This window comes from Suillus subaureus, assembly GCF_016647635.1.
Source record: "Suillus subaureus strain MN1 chromosome Unknown BJ212scaffold_3, whole genome shotgun sequence".
Classification (NCBI taxonomy): Eukaryota; Fungi; Basidiomycota; class Agaricomycetes; order Boletales; family Suillaceae; genus Suillus; species Suillus subaureus.
The window spans coordinates 1,373,002-1,395,747 of NW_024538559.1; the positions used below are offsets into that span (position 1 = coordinate 1,373,002).

Here is a 22,746-nt window from a genome sequence, read left to right on the forward strand (position 1 = left end):
CTCGAGAGCAGGAAAAGATATCTCTACGATACATCCTGTGAGAATAGTCAAAACTCTCATCAAAAGTAATCTTCCCAGGTAGATCACATATAACGATGGTACGGTCTGCGAGTCCATTCATTTTATGATTTTCATACAGACATCTCACTTACTATATGTTATGAGCATCGATACACTACTCCGAGTCACTTTACTAGTACATACCACCTGTTGCAGACTCGGAAGACCTGACGTTAACCGCATTTACTTACGAAGCACCATTGACACGACCGAAGACAGTGGGTGGTAGCATCATGTGCCTAACTCTAGGGTCCAAGTCGCTTCGGTCCATCACGGTGCCGGTGACTCCGCGTCACAAGCTGAAGCATCTTAACCTCTATCATCCATGTCTTTCCTCGTCATTACCTCTGCAGATGTATCCAGAATTGTATCATCGATCCACCACTCCAGCTTGAGAATCTGATGGCCTTCGTGTTTCACACCCTTTCCTCAGGTTCTGGTTTTGATGCCCCGTTGCGTGAAGCAATTACTATGGCGCAGCACAAGACACTTTTCATGCCTGCACGAGTGCAGGGATTAGGGACTAGCATCAAGGTGGTCTCAATTCCGCAACATCATGCTGATCAAGGCGGGCTTCCTGCGTCCAGTATAGTTTTGGACGAAAACACTGGCGGCATACGTGCAATCGTAAACGCGAGGCAACTAACAGCTCTTCGTACAGCTGCTGGTACGTTCTCAATCCATCCCGATAAACAAGCATAGCAATCAATATGCACATGAGCAGGTTCTCTGCTTGCTACGCGCCTTCTCTTGTCTGTTCGAGATCCAAGCACGTTCCTTGCTTTCGGAGCAGGCAAGCAAATTGAGGCGCACGTGGATCTCCACCTTCGTGCCTATTCCACCATCGAAACTTGCACGATAGTTAACAAGTCAAATAATCAAAGACTTGCTGATCTTATCATGCGCCTGAAGTCAGCTCATCCAACAGTCACATTTCAGTCTCTCATTTTGAAGGACGACCTTGCTCGACTGGAGCAAGTTACCCGTGCAGCTAATATCATATGCACGGCCACATCCTCAAAGGAGCCACTTTTCGAGGCGAAATGGGTTTCTCCGGGGACACATCTCAATCTCATTGGAAGCTACACGCCTGAAATGGCAGAAGTCTCTTCAGAGTTGTTGCACCAGGCTGGAAAAGTGGTCGTGGACTCCAGAGAAGCATGCGCATCTGAGGCCGGGGAGCTCATAAAGGCCAGGTTTAATGAAGAGGACATGATTGAAATTGGAACGCTGGTCCATTTTGATAACAACTCACCGGATGCTGAATACAAGAAGGTTCACGCGTTGTGCGACGAGGTAAGGCGGGCTGGTAAAATCACTATATTCAAGAGCGTGGGCGTAGGATTACAGGACGTAGCCATCACGAATATGGTGGTGAATCTCGCGGGAGAGACTGGTACTCGTATTGACTCCTATGATGACGATCAGTTTTGAAACCTCACTCGCAATCTGTTAAAGAGATTCAGGAGGTAATACTATCAATACCCCTCTGAATTTATAATCATACCTTCATTGTATATGCAAGCCGGGGGCCCATCGCGAGAAAAGACTAAGATGTGTAGGATGGATTCTGCGAACCTCTTTGCCTGCTGGAAGAGATACTAAGTACTAGTGGTCTTTCGGTTGAACGTCGACGGTTTGCTCAGATACAGCCGTACCAGATCGAATTCCAGGACTCTGGAACACGCGTCGGTCTGCACCTTGGAGAGAAAATCTCGATCAACCCTAGCACTCGAGGAGGAACGCACTCGAAAAAAACCTTCTGATCCGGGACCAAAAGTCAAGTGATAAACAGTCGATAAAATCCGTCATCGAACAGTAACGTAAAAGGCCATCATCTATATAATTGTCGTACAGAGTCAGTAGTAGGTAGATGTCTGAGTGGGACGTTGTATAAATCAAACCCCGGACCTTGACCACATGTACAAATCACAAACACCAACCCACAGCCCGCCCAATATCCCTAATACTCCTGCGATCACTCAACGTCAAAGCCGTTGCCAAACTTTCCCGCTCCTTGTCCTTGCGACCCTGTAGCCCGTATGCTTTAGCCAAGTAGTACCAGGCCTCAGGAACGTCCCAGCCAGGTCCTCGGGTGACGTGGCCAAGAATCCCAGCGACTAGATCAACCTTATCCGAGTCAACTGGGTCGGTCGAAGACTTCGTGGAAAGGTGGATGCGACATAAGTGTACAGATGCAGCGATATCGTCTGGCGATATGAAGAGGGCTTTTTGAAAAGCTTCTAGAGCCTCTCTATTACGATCTAGCGTCATGTAATATAGCCCAAGCTGTGTCATAGTTAGCGAACGCTCTGGTAGAAGATGTTCGATATATGCACCTGTACCCATACAGCAGGATTTTCAGAGTCTTTGACTTCTGCTTCTTGGATTGCGCCTTTGGCTTGCTCGGTTTTACCAAGTCGTCGAAAAGTGGCAGAAGACATGGCCCAAAGGTCGCTTATAAGCTTGTCGTCCTTCGTCGCGTGGAGCGTAGGTGTTTCCTCCGGCACTGGAGGAAGCGGGGGAGGCGGAGCGGGTGGTGACTCGATGGGTGCGGCAGCTGCATTATGACGAATCAGGGAACGCAGCCGACGGCGGGAGTGTATTGATGACGCTTGATAGTTATGGTTTTGTAGTACAGCATGAAAGTCTAAAGCAACTTGTAAAGAAAGGCATGGGTAAAACAAAAGTAGCCTACCTGGTGCCGAGCTTGTCCTCTTCAAATATCCGTTTCGCACAACGCCGTGTCCGAGTTTCCTCGAAATAGTGCTGATCCTTTCCTGCCCTTTATGGACGCGGGCTTTTAGCATCTGTTGCACCTTCCTACCAGTGCCATCTGCTGAAGAGGAGCGTCTACCCTTTAACGATTCCTTCTCATCCATGCTGAGTGGAAAATGACGATGCGGTTCAGCAGGCGTTGCAGGTGTGACAGTGATTGGCGGAAGTTCCGATGACGCGGGGTCTTGTTGACCAAGAGAAAGACCCAGGGATCCATGGTGGTCTGCACTAGGACCTTTTTCATTCAGTGGGTCTTGTGATGGCTGATGCAGCACTGATGACGTTTGTGTAGTCCTGGCGCCGGTACCAGTATCCATCGACGACCTCGCTGATGTACACAAACCACAACCAGATAAAATCAGCTCCATACAGCCCGAGGTGGGATGAAGAACAAGGGAAGCTTGCTTCCTGGACTCACGCTGCGTCTCTGTCATAGACCCTGATGTGGAGGGCGACCCTTTACATTCCGCAACCCAGCCAAATACGTCAACCCACCGCCCCTCTGCACCTTCAGGGCCTTCTATGTGTTCGGCGAGTGCCATTTGTGTCATTCTGAGCTGGAGGGCGTAATTGAATGCGTCACAGGAAGAAGGCAATGGATGGTCAGGTAATGGTCGGAGGAGAGTGGCAGATGGCGGTATAGTGGTTGCATGAGGATCAAGAAGCCTCTTGTGCTCAGACATCGGACCATCTGCATCATTCGGCGGTAGATGTGCAGCTGGGAGCATTGAATGGCCATTTACTTGTGCGTCCTGATGGTCTGACTCAAAGTCTTTAGCCTGGATACCATTAGCCATAGGCGCTTTCACCGCGATGTCATTGGCAGCATTTTCCGCGTCGATTCTAGCGAAACTTTCTGCATCCTGCTTGCTCTCGTCTAGGTCTGCGCCCACTTCTAAAACACCGGCCGCCTTCTCCCACTCACCATTAGCACTAAGTAACAAACCGAGAAGATGCCAATGTCGAATCTCGTCAGCATCGTCTTCAACAGCTGCGCGAGCGGATACGATCGCCTCGTCCACATTTTGCGAACTTCCAGGTAAAGAGAGTGCGATCGCGAGCTGATGATGCGCAGCAGGTGTAGGGTAGGTCGCGACAGACTTCAAGTAGGCAGCGAGGGCGCGACCCTAGACGAGCCTGTCGCGTGTAGGGGTCCTGTTCTGATATAACATGAGATTTCAGTCATCGGATCAGAAGGAACACCCACCTATGATTGCCAGTGTTGTGTAATATACGCCATCGGCCAGTGCGACTTTCGCCACCATCTCCTTGTCATCCTCATCCAGCCTCGTTTTCGCCCTTTCGATCATATCCCCTGCTTCCTTGGCATCGTCGATACCATCCTGGCGTGAAATGGTAAGACGACAGAGCATCCGGGCACCATTGATAAGCGTCTCAACCCAATGACGATCGGTGTCAAAGTCATTATCCACACCTGCCTCTCGTGCTTTTGAAACGACCTGAACGTATAGCCTCAGGGTACGTTTAGCCAGCTCCGCATCACCAGAGATGGAGAGCAGCCGTGTCATGTGTCGATAAATACGGTATGAGTTGAAGGTGAGGCGGGTAGCCCACCAGAGCATCTATATCATGTCAGTGAACCGATTGAAATCTAGCCCGTGCAATCTTACATCGAGAACCCAACGGACGCGGTCAGACATGGCTCCATTGGTCTCCCACACTGCCACACACAAGTCTACAAAATCCTCCACTTTAACGTTACGTTCTCCAGCCTTAGGGAAAGTAGTGCAGGTCCCTAGAATTGTGCGATATTCATAGATGACCGAGCGAGCAGTATTTATCCATTGGGGTGGTTTCGCCGACTGAAGTGACGAATTAGGAGTGGCTGCAGCCGATGGCGTCTGATATCGGATGATTAACGCTCGGAGGTGAAGGACTGCAACTCTGGAGCGGTGACCTGTGCGAAATGTCGCAGGCCAATGGGCGCTGCAAGCATGATAATGGGTGAACATGGTCCAAATAAGGCCATCGTTCTCATCCAGACAGCAAAACCACGAAAGGAGAGAGATGGTCCTGAACATGAGACGCTCTGTCCAACGCCATAGCTCGCGGTAGTTGTCAAATGAAGCGAAAGATGAATGTGTGGCAGCGAGTGTCCGCGGTATCTCAGACTCGATGCTACTCAGAAGTGGGAGGGCGGATGAGTAGGCTTGGATTGCTTTCTTGGGTTGTGACAATTTTTCACAACACATGCCTATTGGAGTGGGTGTCAATGTGATGAAGTAAACGATGGAACGGCATACCTTGCAAGCATGTGCTCCTTATGGACTCAATGATTGCCCAAGCTCTCCCATCCTTGATGTCAGCTGTCGAACCAGAAGAGTCAGCAGAAACAAAACTGCCGGTCCATGATGATGAGGTTTCGGTAATTGATCCAGGTATTTGAAGTGCGGAATTATCTGAACGAGTGGTGAAAGATGGAGGTATATGACTCTGCGCCTCGAGCAGCTTCGGTACTTTTAACAAGTAGGAAAGGCATTCCGAGAACTGGCCGAGGGCATACGCGTAGAGCGCAAGTGCATGCTGTAGAGACTATACGACCATCTTCAGTATTGCACGAAATACGGATGGAGGGTGAATTACATCGAAGTTCTTGCTGTCCAGACTCCTTAATATCTCATACCCTCCTCTAGCCTCCTCTATTCGTTCCAGTGGTAAGAGACACTCGTCGCCAAGAACGAGCTCGTCATCATTTTCTAAACCTAGCTTGTCCACGTCCTCTGTGTCCGCTCCGAGCAGCAAAAATAGAGCCTGAGTTTGTGATGCGACCTCTGCGACGTCTTGGAAACCTTTACAGTGCTTGTTGAACTTGCGTAGGACATGAAACCAAGATAGCGGGGAGCCATTATTTCGAGCTGTTCCTGGTGAAGGAGACGACCATTGACCTGCAGTGAGAGCAGCCCTTAGTTGAGCCCAGTAGTACTTGTCCTTTGCATGGGCCATGTATGCTCATCATTGTAGGAGCAGCCCTTATGATATTCACGATTCGACCCCTCAGAAAATCAACCCCCCGTGATTCATTCTTAATCACCTTCCTTTTATAGCAGCATGGGCGTCGTCGCTAGAAGCTCTGCCTTTGCCGCATTATTGGATTCTGGACGGTCAGTCGTTCGTTGTCTTGTTTCTTGTAGACATGGCCTCTCCTTCTCCATCATTGACACCACCAGCTCTGACGCCGGATTATACTGGCTCAACTTCTACAGACTCTCAAAGTCATGCAGAAGTCAAGCACTTGAAAGCGCGTCGTTCCACCGCTTTTTACCCTAATATGAATTCTGCGAACAAACCAGTCAAGCCATTCAGCAGAAGCGCAGCAAAACGTCAGAGCGTCATGACACTCGGAAGCATTGAGCATCTTCAGCACTATTTTACAAAGACAGGTATCGTTGCCAAGCCCAAGTACGTGTGTTTCTTTCTCTCTCATCGACTTTCTGCTCATACTGCGTCAAGCCCATCGAAAAAGTTCAGCAATCAACTCGTCCCAGCTCTCGGTGGAATTTCTACAGCCAAATCCGCTAAAGCGTCATTGGGCAGTCTATCGGAGTTCGAGTTGCCCCCATCACCGATCATTCCGCAGATACAGCAGCCACCTTTCCCTCCGTTTGTGAAGACATATGAAACGGACCCTGAAGCGTTCCTTCCAGGCGTCATAGAAGACCTCATGGCTGTTGCAGATGCGTGGGGCTTGTCAAGTAGTAAAAACGACAGTCCGAAACGCGATCTTGATCTCCTTAGCCCACACGCGTCCGATACTTCGCGAGATCGCCTGGATATTCTCAACTTGCTCAAGATCACGACGCGCGCCATTCGTTCAGTGCGCAACTACGTTATTGCATTACCAGACGATTCCGCTGGAACTCTCCGCAGCCATTACCGCAGCAAGGTCGCGGCAAGTCCACCCCACCCAAAAAGAAACGCGTCGCACCAGAAAGCCCAGGCAGATCCCCTGTCCCTTATCCGCAAATCCGCGTTGGAAGTTTTGGCTGTTCTTCGCGAACTCGAAGAGCGCTCACGTGTACCTCTATCTGACGAGGTTTATGACATGCAGAGCGATCACGGTTCCGTTCCTGATCACAGTGGTGCATCACCATCACGTGTGGCATCACCCGCTGCGATTTCAGACACGTCTCATGATCACGATCACGACCTTTCTATAGATCCAGACATGTCGATTTCTTTCGTGCACGTACAAGGTCGACACGAATCCGTGCCGGTGTGGGAGGATGACTACTATGACTCGATTATGAGCGAAGAGGAAGGAGAAAAGAGAGATCACTGGGACGACCGTTTAGTGCTGGGTGGGGGCTGGCTATACAAACAGGACATGACGCTGGCCGACTTAGCGAAGGAGGAAGAAGTCGTGCGGCGGTATGTGGACGTGGTCGATGATGTTCTATTCGGAGAGGTCAAGGAGGGCAAAAGAGGTTGGGAACGAGAACATGAGAGGTTTGCAAAGAAAGAGAGAGAGGGCCGGGCGAAGAACAGGCGTGTTAGCGCCGGTGATGCAGATCCTTTTCGGTCTCCGTCCTCGCCTCCATCGTCTAGGCGGGCAGTATCATCCGGTTTGCTAGATTCGATGCAGAGACTTACAATGATGGAAGAGAATGAGGACATGACAACCCTTACTGAGGAGGAAAGCGTGGATGAAGAGGATTTGCCCGAGTGGGCGATGCGTGGATCTATTGCTGAACACCCGTTAGGTTGGTCCTTCGATTACTTGATTCTCCTAAACCTAATCGAGTTCCGGCAGGTCGAGCGCATGCCCTCATCCACGCTCTACTTCCGGAACATCTCTGTTCGTTGCTACCGCCCGCGACAGATAGAAATGCATTCCTTCTCGCACTTTCGTCCGGCCAGTTTCTGTGCATAGCGTACAACACCGGCGTCCGGTGGTCACGTAAACCCTGGGGTTTTATTTCGCCCGATTCCATCCATGATATCGTGGCACTGGAGGCTGCGGAAGACGAGAAAGAGAGGAGTAAGACTGGCTGGACGTTCAGACGAACAGATAACCTTCGATTGTGGGCTGCGTACGTTGTTCTCTTCTCCAGGTTGTGTAACTTAACGTCAGCCCGTCAACTATCTAGCGCACTAAAAATTCGATATCTCCTGCCAATGATCGTACCCTCCGCACCTGGCCGGACAGATCACCAACTCAAGCCTTCACATAGCACACCAGCAAACTCTCCCTCAAAGGTACGGTTCCCCTCCACAGAACCCCCGATCATCTTCGATCCTCGCCTCGTTGCGCGCAAGGACGAGGGGTGGGACACCATGCTCCAGGATACTCTGCTTAGATGGGTGGAGGTCGTCGTTGGCGAGAGAAGGGGCGAGCGGTAACTTGCTTCCTATCTTATCCCCGCATTTTCACGCCTCTTTTCTCGCGTGGATCTCTTGTTATTTGGGTTTTTGGCTGTTTTATTTCTATTCCCTCAAGACTTCATAAATCATCATACATTTCAATCACATCATGCATCTATATCCTATTACTACCCATTCTCTTAGCTACTCTATTGCAGCTGTTTACTGTTGATGGATATCGCATACATACCTACTCAAACACTATCATGATGTACCTCGTTTATTTCAGAAATTCACTACGAAGGTTGACTCCGCAGCGCAATTATCGCCGCGTGCTGGTATTATGAAGTGGTGCTTCTGGCACTTGCGCCGTTGCTGTCCGTGAGCAGAAGTCTGAATCGACTTTGAACGTTTGAACAAAGCGCTCAGGGGAACCTGTAAGCGTTGTTGTTGATGATGGCTCAAGCGCTCAAGTTTTTGAAGTTTTGAAGTCAACGATTATAAAACACAATTGCGACTCCGAATGGGGATGTGCACACAAGTGACAGCTTCCTATCTATCTCTAATGGAACCCACAGAGGATTATTCTTTCCCTCCAGCCTCTTTCAAGCCTCTTTTGACTGAGATTTCCGGGCTTCTAAGGTCGACTTCGTCGACGCTTGCAGTAGCAGAAACTACAGCAGGTGGTCTCGTGTCAGCTTCCCTGCTCTCCGTGTCTGGAGCCAGCAAGTTCTTTGTGGGAGGAGCGACAGTGTACACCACAAAGTCACGGAGGGTTTGGGCGGGTTGGACCGATGAGAACTTGGTGAACTACAAGTGTGTTTATCGCGATTGCTCATCACTGTCATCGGTTGCTGATAGATCGTCCTGCCTAGTGGACCTACACCGGAACTCGTCACAGAGCTCGCAGCGAACGTTAGGGAGCAGATGGATGTCACATACTGCGTTGGGGAGTCGGGTGCTACAGGTCCTACTGTCCCGGGACCGCCGTTTGTTCATATGTGGGGCTCACTATTCTTGATGTTGCTGATGACTCGACATTAACCCTTGCGACTTGCAGAGCGGGGCAAACATGTATTGCCGTCGTGTCTCGTGACGGTTTTGCGACTCGTGTCGTGGATACAGGTGTTGCAGATAGAGAGAAGAACATGATGGCTTTTGCGAAGGCAACCCTAGAGTTGCTCAAAGACGTTCTCGCAGGAGACGTTAAACTGGAGCAGCAGCGTCGGCCTGACTCGGAGGGTTCGGAGGCTGCCAGCCCGAGGTTTTGAGCATTTCAAGCTATAGTATAAGGTTTCTCCATTTCACATCTCATCGTCACCCACTGTCTTGGCTACTTTTATCGCGGCTGTTTACCATCGCATACACATTGCATGCATACCGTATTACCTACCTATGCTTCATATGTCGTTGACACGTGATGTGATCATGATCTACCTACACTCCAAACCGATCTAACCGACTCTTGTTCATCTCAAACTCCGACGTCAAATGAGTTGATCAGTGCGCAGAGCTCATCAGCCTCGATCTTTCGTGACGGTCACGGGCCCAACTTGAAGGCTACCCAATAGATCGGTACTAGCCGTCGTGAATACATCCCTTGCCGTTACCTCATGTAAATAACTACATGCACACTGAGTTCAGCGCTCGGCATCTGATTTGTTTCTATCATTTCAGTTCTGAATTTCAATGTGCAGTGCACATTGCGATTGAAACATATGTCGAGCAGCCTTGAAGAGATGTCGTCCCAGCCATCATCATCAGGATAAAGATGTGCTCATGGATGGTTTCCTTGGAGGTTCATCTCAAGTGGTCTTAGGCAAGTGATTACCACAACAGAATTGAAATCTGTTTCTCTTGGAATGTGCATGTTCAAAACCTGCTGATGACAAGGTTTTTTCGATTGGAACACCTTGACATTCACTCTTGAGTGGTTTCGTTTAAGGTTCATCTTAACTGGTTTTAGACATGCGGTCATCACAACAGAATCAAAATCTGTTTCTCTTGGACTGTGCAGGTTCGAAAGCTTCTGACAACGAGGTTTTTCTATCGGAACACGTCTTGGCAGTTACTTATGGATGGCTTCGTCAGAGGTGCATCTTAAGTGGTCTTAGACAAGTGGTTACTACACCAGAATCAAAATCTGGTTCTCATCACCTGCGCAGGTTTGAAACTTGCCGACAACAGGTTTTTTTTAATCAGAACAAGCCTTGATGATTCGCTCAGGGTTTCCTTACAGGTTCGTCTCAACTGGCTTTAGGCAAGCGGTCACCGCAACAGAATTGAAATCTGTTTATCTTGTCCTGCACAGGTTCGAAACCTGATGACGACAAGGTTTTTTGTTGTTGAGTATACCTTGACATTCAACCATGGATGGTTTCGTTGAAGGTGCATGTTAACTGGTCTTAGACAAGTGGTTACCACTACAGAGTTGAAATCTGTTTCTCTTGGACCGCGCAGGTTAGAAACTGGCTGAGCGACAGTTGGTTTTTAATCAGAATACGCCCTGAAAGTTCGCTTATGGATGGTTTCCTCCTAGCTTTATCTCAACTCCATCCTGGTGCAAGCGGTTACCACAACAGAATCTAAATCTGTCTCTTGAAATGTGTCAGTGCGGGTTCGAAACCTACCGACCACAGGATTTTTTCTTCTTCCGAACACGCCTTGAAGATACACTCATGGACAGTTCCTCGGAGTTGTATCTTAAGTGGTCTTAGCCAAGTGGTTTATGGAGTCAAAATCTGTTTCTCTTGGGCCGTGCAGGGTCGAAACCTGCCGACGACAAGGTTTTTTCTATCCGAACATACCTTGACATTCACTCATGGATGGTTTCATCGGATGCTCATCCTCACTAGTCTTAGCCAAGTGGTTACCACTGCAGAATCAAAATCTGTTTCTCTTGGCCCGCGCAGGTTAGAAACCTGCCGAACGAAAGGTTTTTTCCTATCCGAACAACATTCCTTGATGTTCACTCATGGATAATTTCCTTGGATGCTCATCTGAACTGGTCTTAGCTAAGTGGTTACTACAACAGAATCAAAACCTGTTTATCTTTGCCTGTGGAGGTTAGAAACCTGCCGAACGAAAGGTTCTTTTTCTATCGGAACAAACATTGACATTCATTCATGGATGGTTTCCTTGGATGCTCATGTTAATTGGTCTTAGCCAAGTGGTTATCACAACGGAATCAAAATCTGTTTCTCTGTGTCTGCGCAGGTCCGAAACCTGCCGAATGACAGGTGTATCTTCTATTTGAACACGTCATTCGGATGGTTTCCTCGGAGGTTTATCTAACTTATCTTAGCCAAGTGGTTGCCACAACAGAGTCAAAATCTGTTTCTCTTGGAGTGAGTTCGTAAACTACTGACAACATTTTGCGGTGTAGAGATCCTGAGTACAATCTGTGTTCAGACTCCTCAGACTCCATGGGGACTACCTACTTCTTTTATTTTCACCGCTTTGGAATCTCCAACCGCAGGTCCCTGTTGGCTCGCCGCGCAACAAAAGAAGTCAGTTCCTTTGCCCCCTTCTCGGAGGGACATATTATGACCTGTCACAGTCAAAGATTTTCTGCTCGTCAGGTATGCTCGTTCCAGAATTTCTGGATGGCGCTAGATTTGCGCCCAAATACCCAAACGCATCCTAGAAGCTTGGACATCGTGACATTACACACCGACCTTTCGAGGAAACTGTCCCCTGCTACAAACCGTATAAAGCTCGACGCTCACCTTCATCAAACCAGTTCTCAATCGCACTTACTTCAAGTCACAGACTCTCAGCTCGTCTCATCACGTCTAGCAATCTGATATTTCAGTTTCCGGCATTTACAAGACCTGTAACGTCAATTTCAAGACTAATCAGGTGTTTGACTTGCAAGGCGGAGGTGTCAAAGACGGCACTTCTATCATCGGTCGAAGTAACGTAAAGTTCAAGACCAACGAGATAAATGTTCGCTGGTGTTGATTCTGTGACTCGCAAGGCGTAGGCTTGCAAACCAACACGACAGATGTTGCAAGTGCCGAGCGATGACCGGAACGTTTGCGCAAGCGGGTGACTTTCTGAATAACGTAAGTAACGCAGGTTCGCGTCGAAGAATTCTTTTAATTCATCGTATCTTCGAATATGTCAGGGCGAAGGTCGTCGGCAGCTCCACCATCGCATATTGCTTTCTTCGACCGCCATCCTTGGACAATACGATCGGACAGAAACCTGCATCATATTGTTGTACATCACTGGTGTACGTGCAGGATCCAAACCATTGATGAGACGTTCGCTTGTTCTCTTTCCGAGAGCGTTGATTTCACTCGTGTACGCGCTCGTCACGTGAGAGAGAATAACTCACGCTTCGCATTTACATGTCGAGCTTCAGGTCACCGATAAGGCGGACGCTAAGCCCCGTCTAAGTGTAGCTATGAGACAATGGTTCGGGTTGGTAATCGAATGGCGTATTCAGTGCTCCGTTTTTTTTCTATCGGAACACGTCTTGAAGATTCACTCATGCCAGTGGATGGTTTCCTCGGAGGTCCATCTTAACTGGTTTAGCCAGGTGGTTACCACAATAGAATCGAAATCTGTCGAACCTGTTCGTGACAAGTTTTTTTTCCCTTTCGGAACACGCCTTGAAGATGTATTCATGGACAGTTCCTCGGAGGTCCATCTTCAGTGGTCTTATCCAAGTAGTTATCAAAGTCAAAATTTGCTCCTCTTGGACCGCGCAGGGTCGAAACATGCCGACGACAAGATTTTTTTGTATCGGAACACACTTGACATTCACTGATAGATGGTTTCCTCGGTTGCTCACCTTACCTAGGGCTTAGCCAAAGCATTATCACAACGGCATCAAAATCTGTTTCTCTTGGATCGCGCAGTTTCGAAATCTGCAGAACGACAAGATTTGTTTTCTATCAGAACACACCTCATGACATTCACTCATGGACAGGGATTATCGGAAATCCATCTAACTGGTCTTCGCCAAGCGGTCACCACAACAGAATCAAAATCTGTCTCTCTTGGAGCTGGTTCGAAACCTGCTGACAACATTTTTGCGGTGCATAAATCCTCGGAGGTCCACCTAAACTAGCAGTCGTTGCACCGAAACCTCCTTTTTGTGTGATAGTCTGTCCATGAAAAGGAATTCACCTTCACGCCTCGTCTCAGAAACACAAGACATATCCCCGAGATGTATATGTGCAAACATAGATTCTCGACAGACCAGTGACCAAACCTGTCGGGATTCACTACCAAGCGAAAATTGACGTTAATAGGGCTGGAGGCCAGATGCACGTAAGCTAAGGACAGCGAGTCTGACAGTCAGGAAAATGATGTAATCTCCCCACCCTCACTGAAGCATCATCGTTGGACACCCCCCTCGGTCGTTGGGTCTTTCAATATGACCGAGGATGACTTAAAAACTGAAGGTGGAAGGATTGAATGTGGCAGGCTGAGCCACATCGTTCTGTGCAGAAATGGATATCGCGGCATTGCCGCGTTAAATTTGATAAGTGTCTCTGCAGTGCAGTGATTAGCTATCTATACCACTTGTGATCTTGCCGTGAGATTGGGACGGGTGGTATGTGTATGCATTATTATCTATGCTATATATAGTGTCAGCTTCACACTGTTAACTCTGAATACATAAACTGCAAGGATTGATCGATGATCGAGGGCGTCAGCTGAGAATCTTTACCCGTCACAGCGATGGAACCTGCAGAGGAACTTTGCGTTTGCTATCGTGGAGCGGCCTTAGTAGTGGCAACGAGAACGAAAGGAAATATTTGCTTTATTGAAGCAGATAGTTTTTCGGGTGGAAGCCCTGATGGCGGCCCCAACCTGTGCGAGAGAGAGCCGAGGTGAGCTGCAAGGGCGGGTGGGCATCCTCGCAGCCTCAAACCCAGCAGGTCTAGGTACCAGCCACCCGGGCCCCTGGAAGAGGGTGTGGTACTAGTATGTAGTCGAAGCTGACTGCCTTTAGGTACCAGTAGCAATGTAAGCTGCAAGGATAAGGGAGTAGTGGGTGGGGAAAAGAAAAGCAGAAGGCAGCAGGCAGGTTTGAGCCTGCTGGAGCGTGGCGCGAGCACTGCGTGGTGTGGAGACAAGAGAGGCCACGTGCTGAACTGCCGCTGCCGCAAAGTCCTAATTCTAACCCTACACTCGTACCTCGCTTCGGGGTAGAATATCAATTATTCTTTCCCTCCAGCCTCTTTCAAGCCTCTTTTAAACGAGATTTCCAAACTTTCAAGGTCAACTTCATCAGTGCTTGCGGTGCAGAAACTACAACAGCTGGTCTCGTGTCGGCTTCCCTACCGTACTCCGTGTCTGGAGGAAGTAAGTGCTTTGTCGGAGGAGCGACAGCGTACACTACAAAGTCATGGAGGGTTTGGGGGGGCTGGACTGACGAGAACGTGGTGAGCTACCAGTATGTTTATCGCGCTGGCTTATCATTGTCATGGGCTGCTAATAGTTTTGCCCAGTGGACCCACACCGGAACTCGTCACAGAGCTCGCAACGAATGTCAGGGAGCGGATGGATGTGGCATACTGTATCGGGGAGTGGGGTGCTGCAGGTCCTACCGTCTTGGGACTGCCGATTGTCCATATGTGAGCTGCACTACACATTCCCGTACTCGCTGATAACTCGACGTCAACTCCTATGACTTATAGAGTAGGACAAACATAGATTGCCGTCGTTTCTCGTGAAGGTTTTGTGACTCATGTGGTAAGCACAGGTGTCGCAGATAGAGAGAAGAACATGATGGCTTTTACGAAGGCAACCTTGGTGCTGTTCAGGGACGTTCTTGCGGGTGACGTTAAACTGGAGCAGCGGCCTCGGCCAAAGGGTTCGGAACCTGCCAAACTTGAGCCTTTCATATCACTAAGGTGATCGTATATCCCCTGAGCACACAATGTCATACAATAGTGCTTACATCACTGCCTCTTTATCTTGATCATTGCCTCAGTCTCCTCTGCACTCAGTATACGTCCTTGCAACTCTTTCTCCACCTCCAACCCGAGTTCTTTCACACGTTCACGGTCTAATCCAATTAGTGCAACGTGTGCCCCTGGCTGAAGGAGCGGGTAAGAGCCTATCCGGATATTCTCAGGCTTAACGCGCTTCTGTAGAGCTGTAAGGAATGGCGCAATGGACGATTCCGGAAGTCTTCAAGCATCATCAGGAGCTTGATCCACTAGCGGAGCAGAAATAATGTCAATGACTTACGGAGTAAAGACTTGAAGCCGGAAGGGACGTGCATCTTCCGTGGGTAGAGGCAAGAAAGGCTTCAAGTTGTCTAGCAGCTTCTGGAAAAGTGATGGGATTCCTGGAAATATGCATAGCTTGCCTTCCAGTCGAACAACAGGCTGAAAATGTTCTTAGTGCACAATACCACGCGAAGGGGAGAGAATGCGCACAACCCAGATGTCGCTAGCGACAAAAAGAACCTCGCCAGCTTCCGGAAACAATGCCATACGTTTACGAGCGGTGCGTTGCTCCTCGCTCTGCTGCGTGAACCATGTGCGGTGTCGGCTGGCTTCTTCCATACGCGCGATGGTTTCATCATGGTATTTGAGCTCTTGTCCGAAAGACTTTGCGAGCGAGGCGTATGTGATATCTCGAAATGGAGGCATTAGACCTCCAACTGTCACAACAGGGGTTGGTGTACTATACCATCGTGAGTGGGCCCTATACCACCAGAGGTGATGACGAAATCATATTTCTGAACCATCCTTCGGCTAGCCTCAAGACTAGAAACCCATGTTATCTTTTCTAATGACAACAAGGACGAACTTACTTACATCTCGAGCTCGTCGTCTGCAATTACCTCGATTCTCTGGCTGCATTGTCGCACAAAGAATAAGCAGGGATATAAAAAAAATGCTAAAGAAAACCTCACAGCTCAATACCATTCTCAAAACAGAAGCGCGCAAAGTAGTTCGAGTTACGGTCCAACGTGTTTCCATTCAATATTTCATCTCTACAGTGTCGCCATGATTTTAATTGTGTGCTTTTCCACAGAAAATGGGACATACCCAATGATGAGAGCAGCAGCAGTCTTGATGTACCGTCCCTCTCCAAGTGGATTCTTCGGAATTGGGGAATTGGGGAAATTCAGGACCGGAGCTGGAGGCTTTGGTGAATTATGTTCAGCTTGAGAAGCTCCCATAACTGATGGGGGTGGCACTGGTAGTGATGAAGACATGGCCCGCGCCGATAAATAAAGTGTCAAAGAATCGACTAATGACCGACGACAGTTAAACAATGTCGAAGAATGACTCAGGGTGAGAGTTGAGCGCAGTAAGGTTGGAAGTCACATGTGAGATTCAGTGAGAAATGGCTGGACGATAATCAGATTGCTCCCTGCTAATTTTAAGTAGGAGACGCTCAAGATAGAGGTCGGAGTGCCGATCCGCTGGGCGAACTTTGTTTTGTGAGTTGTAAGTCTCCTATAGGTAGAAGGAAGACCAATATTGAGTTGCAATTACAACACACCTGATTGGACTTGGATCTGTACGAAGTTTGAAGCTCGCAAAAGCGAAGCACGACATTCATAAAGGTGTAACTGACATCCATCCATGCAAATTCCACTGTCGCTGGATACGCAAGAATCGGCTCAACTGTGCAGAGGATCCCCTTCATATTTTCTTTCTATGATCATGGCAGATGGGGGTTGCCGGTTGCCAGACGCCGCACCCAAACTGCAATACACATGACGTAAAGTTCGCACGATATTTTGGAAATTTTGGTGGCAGCCATTCAAGCCGAACGTACGGTCTTGCGCGTCACTGCCGTCTGTTCATTCCTCCACCATGGCCACTACCTCGTCAACCTCCTACTTCGAGAGAATACAAAACTTCGTGGCCGACAATAAAAAGGCAGTCGTTATAGGAGCAGCTGCTACCGCGCTCGCTGTTGGAGGTGTCGCCTACTATGCTTCAACCTCACGCGGTCCAGGCAGTGACTCGGAGAAGGGCAAGACGAGAGACAAAAAGAAGTCTTCGAAGAAGAGGAAGACTGTCAATGATGCAGATGGGCCCATACTTGAAGAGATAAAGCCTAAGGTTGCCGACGAGGGTCAGTATCACTGCAATTTGGAGGCTCCCGCTCACTACCAAATAGAGGATGTGCTATCAGCGGAAGAGATCGCCGGGATGTCAGCGGAGGTCAGTACCTTCGAGACGGAGTTATTCATTCACTTCAACATAAGAGTCCCACAGGAGCGCACAAAACTGGCAGGCACGCTCAAGACCCGGGGTAACACGCTCTACCAGAACCGAAAGTTCCAGCAGGCAGTAGACATGTATACACGGGCAATTCAGGTGGCAACAAAATCAGAGCCCGTGTACTACAGCAACCGTGCGGCATGTGCGTTCTTCCCGTCAATATCATCATCATGCATGTCTAACTTGTTTATCAGGTTACATGAACATGACACCCCCTAAGTATGAGTTGGCGGTCCAGGACTGTGATGAGGCACTACGTGCTGATGACAGCTATGTAAAAGCGCTGAACAGGCGTGGCAACGCACTTGAAGCCTTGTCTAGAGATGAGGAAGCTCTACGGGATTTCACTGCTGCCACTATCTTGGATAAATTCCAAAATGAGTTGGCTGCACAGGCTGTGGAACGCGTCCTGAAGAAGATTGCGACAGCGAAAGCTGCCATTATCCTTACGGTGAGTATGACAAATGAGGGAACCACTGTCACATTACTCATGGGCCTTAGACACGCGAACCTCGACTTCCCTCATTCACGTTTGTTTCAGCTTACTTTGGAGCATTCCGTGTCCGTATGTGGATTCACTTTCGTCATTTTCATCTCCAAAAGCTAATCTTGTACAGGTCCCCTACCCATACTCCCGGAGAACCCATCAACTGGCGATAACACTCTTATACTCGCATTACAAGCTTTAGAAGCTGCCGACTATGCGCACGCGGTCTCGCTCGTCAACGAGGCAATGGAGCAGGGTATTTCATGGGAAATAGGCAAAGCTGAAGCTCTCAACCTTCGCGGCACTTTCAAGTTAGTCATTCCTTACTCCCCTGAAATTGCCGACTAAGTTCTGTATAGGTTCCTTATGGGTGACGTGTCTGGCGCTAAGGATGACCTGTATGAATCTGTCAAGATCCTTCCCTCCTCGACACAAAGCTGGGTGAAGATTGCGAGCGTGCACATGGAACGAGGCGAGGGTGCGAAGGCCTTTGAGTGCTTTGAGGAAGCGATCAAGCACAACCCCCAGGACCCTGACATTTATTACCACCGTGGACAAGGTGAGCAATTTGTTTCCTGTATGGCCGACCGTCGCTCATGGATTTGCAGTTCTTTTCATTACCCACGAATTCAAGGAGGCCGCAGACAACTACGCCAAGTCCAGCGAGCTCGATGACACATTTGTATTCTCGCATATCCAGCTTGCCGTCGCCCTGTACAAGATGGGTGAACTTGCGCGGAGCATGGCGACTTTCCGGCGGACGATGACCAATTTCCCTCAACGGAGTGAGCCTCAGAACTACTAGTGAGTAGCTGCACTCGATGGTAGCTTTAATCTAATAACTCGGCAGTGGCGAGCTGTTGTTGGATCAACAGCGTTTCATGGAGGCCGTTGACAAGTTTGATCGCGCTGTGGAACTCGAGCGTGCTAAGTATGAATTTTCTCTTTTTCTTCAATACATCGACTCACTTCCACTCAACCAGACCTCCCCCGATGAACGTTCTCCCTCTTGTTAACAAGGGCCTTGCTATCTACCAATGGAAACAAGACATCACTGCTGCAGAACAGTGTTGTGATGAAGCCTTGCGAATTGATCCTGAGTGCGAGCCTGCAGTTGCCACGCTTGCCCAACTGTTGCTGCAGCAGAGCAAGATTGACCGCGCTGTTGAGATGTTCAAGAGGCAAGCGGAATTGGCGCGCAGTGAACCTGAGCTGATCAATGCCCTTACGTACCAATATGTGAGTCGATGCGAGGGCATTGGCTAATTCTGATCTAACGAGGTGGTTCACAGGCAAGCACGGCACAGTTGGAGTTCACACGCAATTACCCCGCCATGGCAGAGCAATTGGCACAGATTGCAAGGTCGATGGCGATGTGAAAGTGGATGTTTACTTTTACCTCCTCTCCCCGTTTGCCGCTGTCCATATTTTTTTACAGAAATCGGACACGCGGGAGAAAGGGGTCGGCGGAGTTCATCTTGGACATCGAAGGACTACTTAGACTGCTCAAGTTATCGGTTTTTAATGCTTAACACATCATCTTTCTCCGTATTTTCTGACGCATTTCCAATACCACGCTCACTCCACTCGTTTCTTCTACTGATTTGAAAATTTGGCGCGATTTAACAAAACATCTGGGCGATGAGCTTGTACATAACAGGCACTACAAGTAATTCATGGATACATGAGACACCGCTTCCGGGAGATATGCCTCGACAAACTACGGAGCACTGAATACGCCATTCGATTACCAACCCGAACCATTGTCTCATAGCTACACTTAGACGGGGCTTAGCGTCCACCTTATCAGTGACCTGAAGCCAAGCCCCTTGGATCCAGTCCTCCTTGAGCACGGTCTTAATACATTGCAAAGAAATGGTGTGAACTTCTTGCAACACAGCCAGACATCTCAAGTGTTCAATCCTCCTCTCAGTAGCACTCTCAAACTTCAATTTATTTTGCTTGCATACAAACTTCTCTTTAATTATATAGTACATCAAAGTCTTAATCAAGTGCCATACTTTAGCAGGCCTGCAATCCTTGCAGGTTCACTATTTACCTATGACTATGAATGTCAGCTCCGGTTTGAAACCTCTCATGCCAGTCGCCAATCCAATGTTCGAGGCCGAGCTAACGGGCGAAACGCCAAGGCGATGTACGACCCAGCAAGAATGCTAAATGGCAAACTAGAAGAGGTGAAGAGAGGACGATAAGAAAGAAGCACCAAGATGGAGAAACGGTACACCTGCCACCAGAGATCTCGGTGAGTGTAAAGCACGACAGACTCCAACACAAACATTAAACTCACCAGCATCAATCCAAAAGAGTGTAAAATGTTCGAGGGCGAGGTAACGAGTGAAACGCCAAGGTGATGTACAGCCCAGCAGGAACACTAAGCACCGAAGACATGCCTTCATCAATATCTGCGCCAGTGCTCACCCGCGCTACCCGACTCTCTTCCGGCCCTGCCAAGTCTTGGACGGACGCCGATCGTGCTGATCGTCGGTGGTCCAGGTCCAGGTGGAGCGCGATTGGAAAATGAGCCCAAGGAGAGGAAGGCGGCGCTGTGGCTGAGTCGTCACGTGCCACGTTTGCAGTCTTAAGCGAGACTCAGACTGCAAACCTCACCGTCAATCCTTCACACGAAGAAGGACCGATCATGACATGAGCCTGCGCCTTGCGACTCGTTCGGGAATGAAATACTCGAGTAGCCCCACTCAATTCTATGTTATTTCGTCCATTTTATTTTTTTTCGCGAACGAGTATATATTGCTGTGTGAACAAGCAGGTGAACAAAAAATAAAATTTAGATAAAATGATATATTAGACTGCCAGCTGCGTGTGTTGTTCAACATCCGTGATCGCGGAATTTCAACAATGTGAGCGCGGGGATGCTTTTCTATTCGAGAACAGCGACCGGGCAATAACCAGACATGGAGATAGCGGAGTGCCATCGAGACCGCTGCACGGAAGCATCGATATTGCGACGGTGTAGTTCAAGACAAGGGCGGCATCAGTCACGGTGAACCGGTGAGTTCTTGCTGGCGATTATGCTGATTGCGGTGCGCTTACATGGTCATATATTGCTTTATATTCCAATGTGACGAAATCCTTTCCGATATTGCGATGGTGTAGTCCAAGACAAGGGTGCATCAGTGAATTGGTGAGTTCTTGCTGGCGATCATGCTGATTGCGGTGCATTTACATGGTCATATATTGCAATCAGGAGTTTTACGCCTATTATTGATCTCGATTCTTGTAACCATCCTTCTTGTAGTTGCCGAAACCCTGCTGGCAGCTGAACGGAATAATGTTTGTTTTCTAGGGCACGCGTGCCATCACGGGCACACTTCGGGATGTTGCCTTCGCGACCAGCTATCAGTATAACTCTGGAAGTTAGCCTCATCCTTTCAGTGTCATCAGTAAAAACAATATAAATTCAACGCGGTTGAGTTGCAAAAACCTCAGAGACGAATACCTCATTTGCGGTGAGTGGTCCTCTTGCGCTACATTATGCACTCATCACTGAATCAACACATAGCTCTTCTAGGACTTGCCATAGCTGCAACTTTGCGTACATCACATTGCCTAATATTCACGGCTGTCACTGAAGTATAGTCATACCAGGTACCATGAAGCCTATTCAGTTTGTCTACTTGGCCATCCTTGCCGCTGTCACTGGGGTGAAGGCAGCTCCCCCCGAAAACTGTTTGGACTCATGCTGGGCTTACCAACCCCCCGCTGATATGTGCGGGCAAGAGATGATGGTTCCGTTCCAATACGGCAACTGCTGGACGTGCTGTACTACTGAAGATTAGCTACCGAGTTTTACCGATGACATGTTGCATCTATGCATCTATGCAAGTGTGGAGTTAATGGGTTATGAAAAACTACCTAGGAGGTTGCGCAAAATCATTCTCCACTAGAATTTAATCAATTAGAATTGGGATCATATCACCAATGAGAGGCACCGACTGTAAGTGAAACCACAGTAAATGTTCGTTCTAGCATTAAACAAGTCGTACCTGTTTGTCAGCTAAGGTGCGTCCTGATATTTCATGTTCGTTTCACAGGTTAAGTGCTGTGTAGGCAAGTTGCGAGTCACAGAATCGACACCAGCGAGCATTTATCTCGTTGGTCTTGAACTTCACGTTGACTCGACCGGTGATAGGAGTGCCGTCTTTGACACCTCCGTCTTGCAAATCAAACACCTGATTAGTCTTGAAATTGACGTTACAGGTCTTGTAAGTGCCGGAAAATGAGATATCAGAATGCTAGACATGATGAGACGAGCTGAGAGTCTGTGACTTGGAGCAAATACGATTGAGAACTGGCTTGATGAAGGCGAGCGTCGAGCTTTATATGGTTTGTAGCAGGGGACAATTGCCTTGAAAGGTCATTGTGTAATATCACAATGTCCAAGCTTCTAGGATGCGTTTGGGTATTTGGGCGCAAATCTAGCGCCATCCAGAAATTCTGGCACGAGCATACCTGACGAGCAGAAAATCTTTGACTGTGACAGGTCATAATATGTCCCTCCGAGAAGGGGGCAAAGGAACTGACTTCTTTTGTTGCGCGGCGAGCCAACAGAGACTCGCGATTGGAGATTGCAAAGCAGTGAAAATGAAAGAAGTAGTCCCGACTCCCCATGAAGTCTGAGGAGTCTGAACGCAGATCATACTCAGGATCTCTACACCGCAAAATGTTGTCAGTAGGTTACGAACTCACTCCAAGAGAAACAGATTTTGACTCTGTTGTGGCAACCACTTGGCTAAGATAAGTTAGATGGACCTCCGAGGAAACCATCCGAATGACATGTTCAAATAGAAGATACACCTGTCATTCGGCAGGTTTCGGACCTACGCAGACACAGAGAAATAGATT

The 22,746-nt window shown here is 48.6% G+C and overlaps 8 protein-coding genes across 8 annotated transcripts; 6 read left to right on the plus strand and 2 right to left on the minus strand.

Moving 5' to 3' along the window:
- Positions 1-231: 231 nt before the first annotated feature.
- Positions 232-1,583, plus strand: BJ212DRAFT_545140 (uncharacterized protein). The gene is made up of 2 exons (XM_041343461.1): positions 232-727; positions 785-1,583. The coding sequence occupies exons 1-2, from the start codon at positions 463-465 to the stop codon at positions 1,492-1,494; spliced, it is 975 nt and encodes a 324-aa protein (XP_041198469.1). The 5' UTR covers positions 232-462; the 3' UTR covers positions 1,495-1,583.
- A 38-nt stretch (positions 1,584-1,621) lies between these two features.
- BJ212DRAFT_1322207 (uncharacterized protein) lies at positions 1,622-5,836 on the minus strand. Its single transcript, XM_041334453.1, has 8 exons — positions 5,443-5,836; positions 5,103-5,391; positions 4,470-5,053; positions 4,074-4,421; positions 3,257-3,965; positions 2,759-3,166; positions 2,400-2,710; positions 1,622-2,349 (listed from the first exon to the last, which is right to left on the minus strand). Exons 1-8 carry the CDS (start codon positions 5,800-5,802, stop codon positions 1,990-1,992), a joined length of 3,369 nt encoding a protein of 1,122 aa, XP_041198470.1. The 5' UTR covers positions 5,803-5,836; the 3' UTR covers positions 1,622-1,989.
- Positions 5,837-5,922: 86 nt separating this feature from the next.
- Positions 5,923-8,480, plus strand: BJ212DRAFT_1423926 (uncharacterized protein). The gene is made up of 3 exons (XM_041337644.1): positions 5,923-6,258; positions 6,310-7,559; positions 7,610-8,480. Exons 1-3 carry the CDS (start codon positions 5,993-5,995, stop codon positions 8,197-8,199), a joined length of 2,106 nt encoding a protein of 701 aa, XP_041198471.1. The 5' UTR covers positions 5,923-5,992; the 3' UTR covers positions 8,200-8,480.
- A 245-nt stretch (positions 8,481-8,725) lies between these two features.
- On the plus strand, positions 8,726-9,431 carry BJ212DRAFT_1260290 (competence/damage-inducible CinA family protein; the record flags this gene model as incomplete). The annotated part of the gene is made up of 3 exons (XM_041330101.1): positions 8,726-8,976; positions 9,036-9,161; positions 9,221-9,431. 3 exons carry the CDS (start codon positions 8,726-8,728, stop codon positions 9,429-9,431), a joined length of 588 nt encoding a protein of 195 aa, XP_041198472.1.
- Positions 9,432-11,761: 2,330 nt separating this feature from the next.
- Positions 11,762-12,050, plus strand: BJ212DRAFT_1322220 (uncharacterized protein). The gene has a single exon (XM_041334454.1). The coding sequence runs from the start codon at positions 11,766-11,768 to the stop codon at positions 11,964-11,966; it is 201 nt and encodes a 66-aa protein (XP_041198473.1). The 5' UTR covers positions 11,762-11,765; the 3' UTR covers positions 11,967-12,050.
- A 2,289-nt stretch (positions 12,051-14,339) lies between these two features.
- On the plus strand, positions 14,340-15,321 carry BJ212DRAFT_1524161 (uncharacterized protein; the record flags this gene model as incomplete). The annotated part of the gene is made up of 3 exons (XM_041341720.1): positions 14,340-14,575; positions 14,631-14,756; positions 14,820-15,321. Coding segments are annotated over 3 exons (378 nt in total), but the record flags the coding sequence as incomplete, so codon positions are not given.
- BJ212DRAFT_1322229 (MoaB/Mog domain-containing protein) lies at positions 14,849-16,822 on the minus strand. The gene is made up of 7 exons (XM_041334455.1): positions 16,185-16,822; positions 16,049-16,129; positions 15,951-15,989; positions 15,823-15,899; positions 15,567-15,766; positions 15,376-15,515; positions 14,849-15,315 (listed from the first exon to the last, which is right to left on the minus strand). Exons 1-7 carry the CDS (start codon positions 16,352-16,354, stop codon positions 15,084-15,086), a joined length of 939 nt encoding a protein of 312 aa, XP_041198475.1. The 5' UTR covers positions 16,355-16,822; the 3' UTR covers positions 14,849-15,083.
- A 43-nt stretch (positions 16,823-16,865) lies between these two features.
- On the plus strand, positions 16,866-19,741 carry BJ212DRAFT_1322234 (ADP/ATP carrier receptor). The gene is made up of 11 exons (XM_041334456.1): positions 16,866-17,226; positions 17,272-17,315; positions 17,370-17,517; positions 17,570-17,826; positions 17,877-17,940; positions 17,993-18,173; positions 18,222-18,421; positions 18,471-18,666; positions 18,713-18,793; positions 18,846-19,101; positions 19,155-19,741. The coding sequence occupies exons 1-11, from the start codon at positions 16,962-16,964 to the stop codon at positions 19,239-19,241; spliced, it is 1,779 nt and encodes a 592-aa protein (XP_041198476.1). The 5' UTR covers positions 16,866-16,961; the 3' UTR covers positions 19,242-19,741.
- The last annotated feature ends 3,005 nt before the right edge of the window (positions 19,742-22,746 follow it).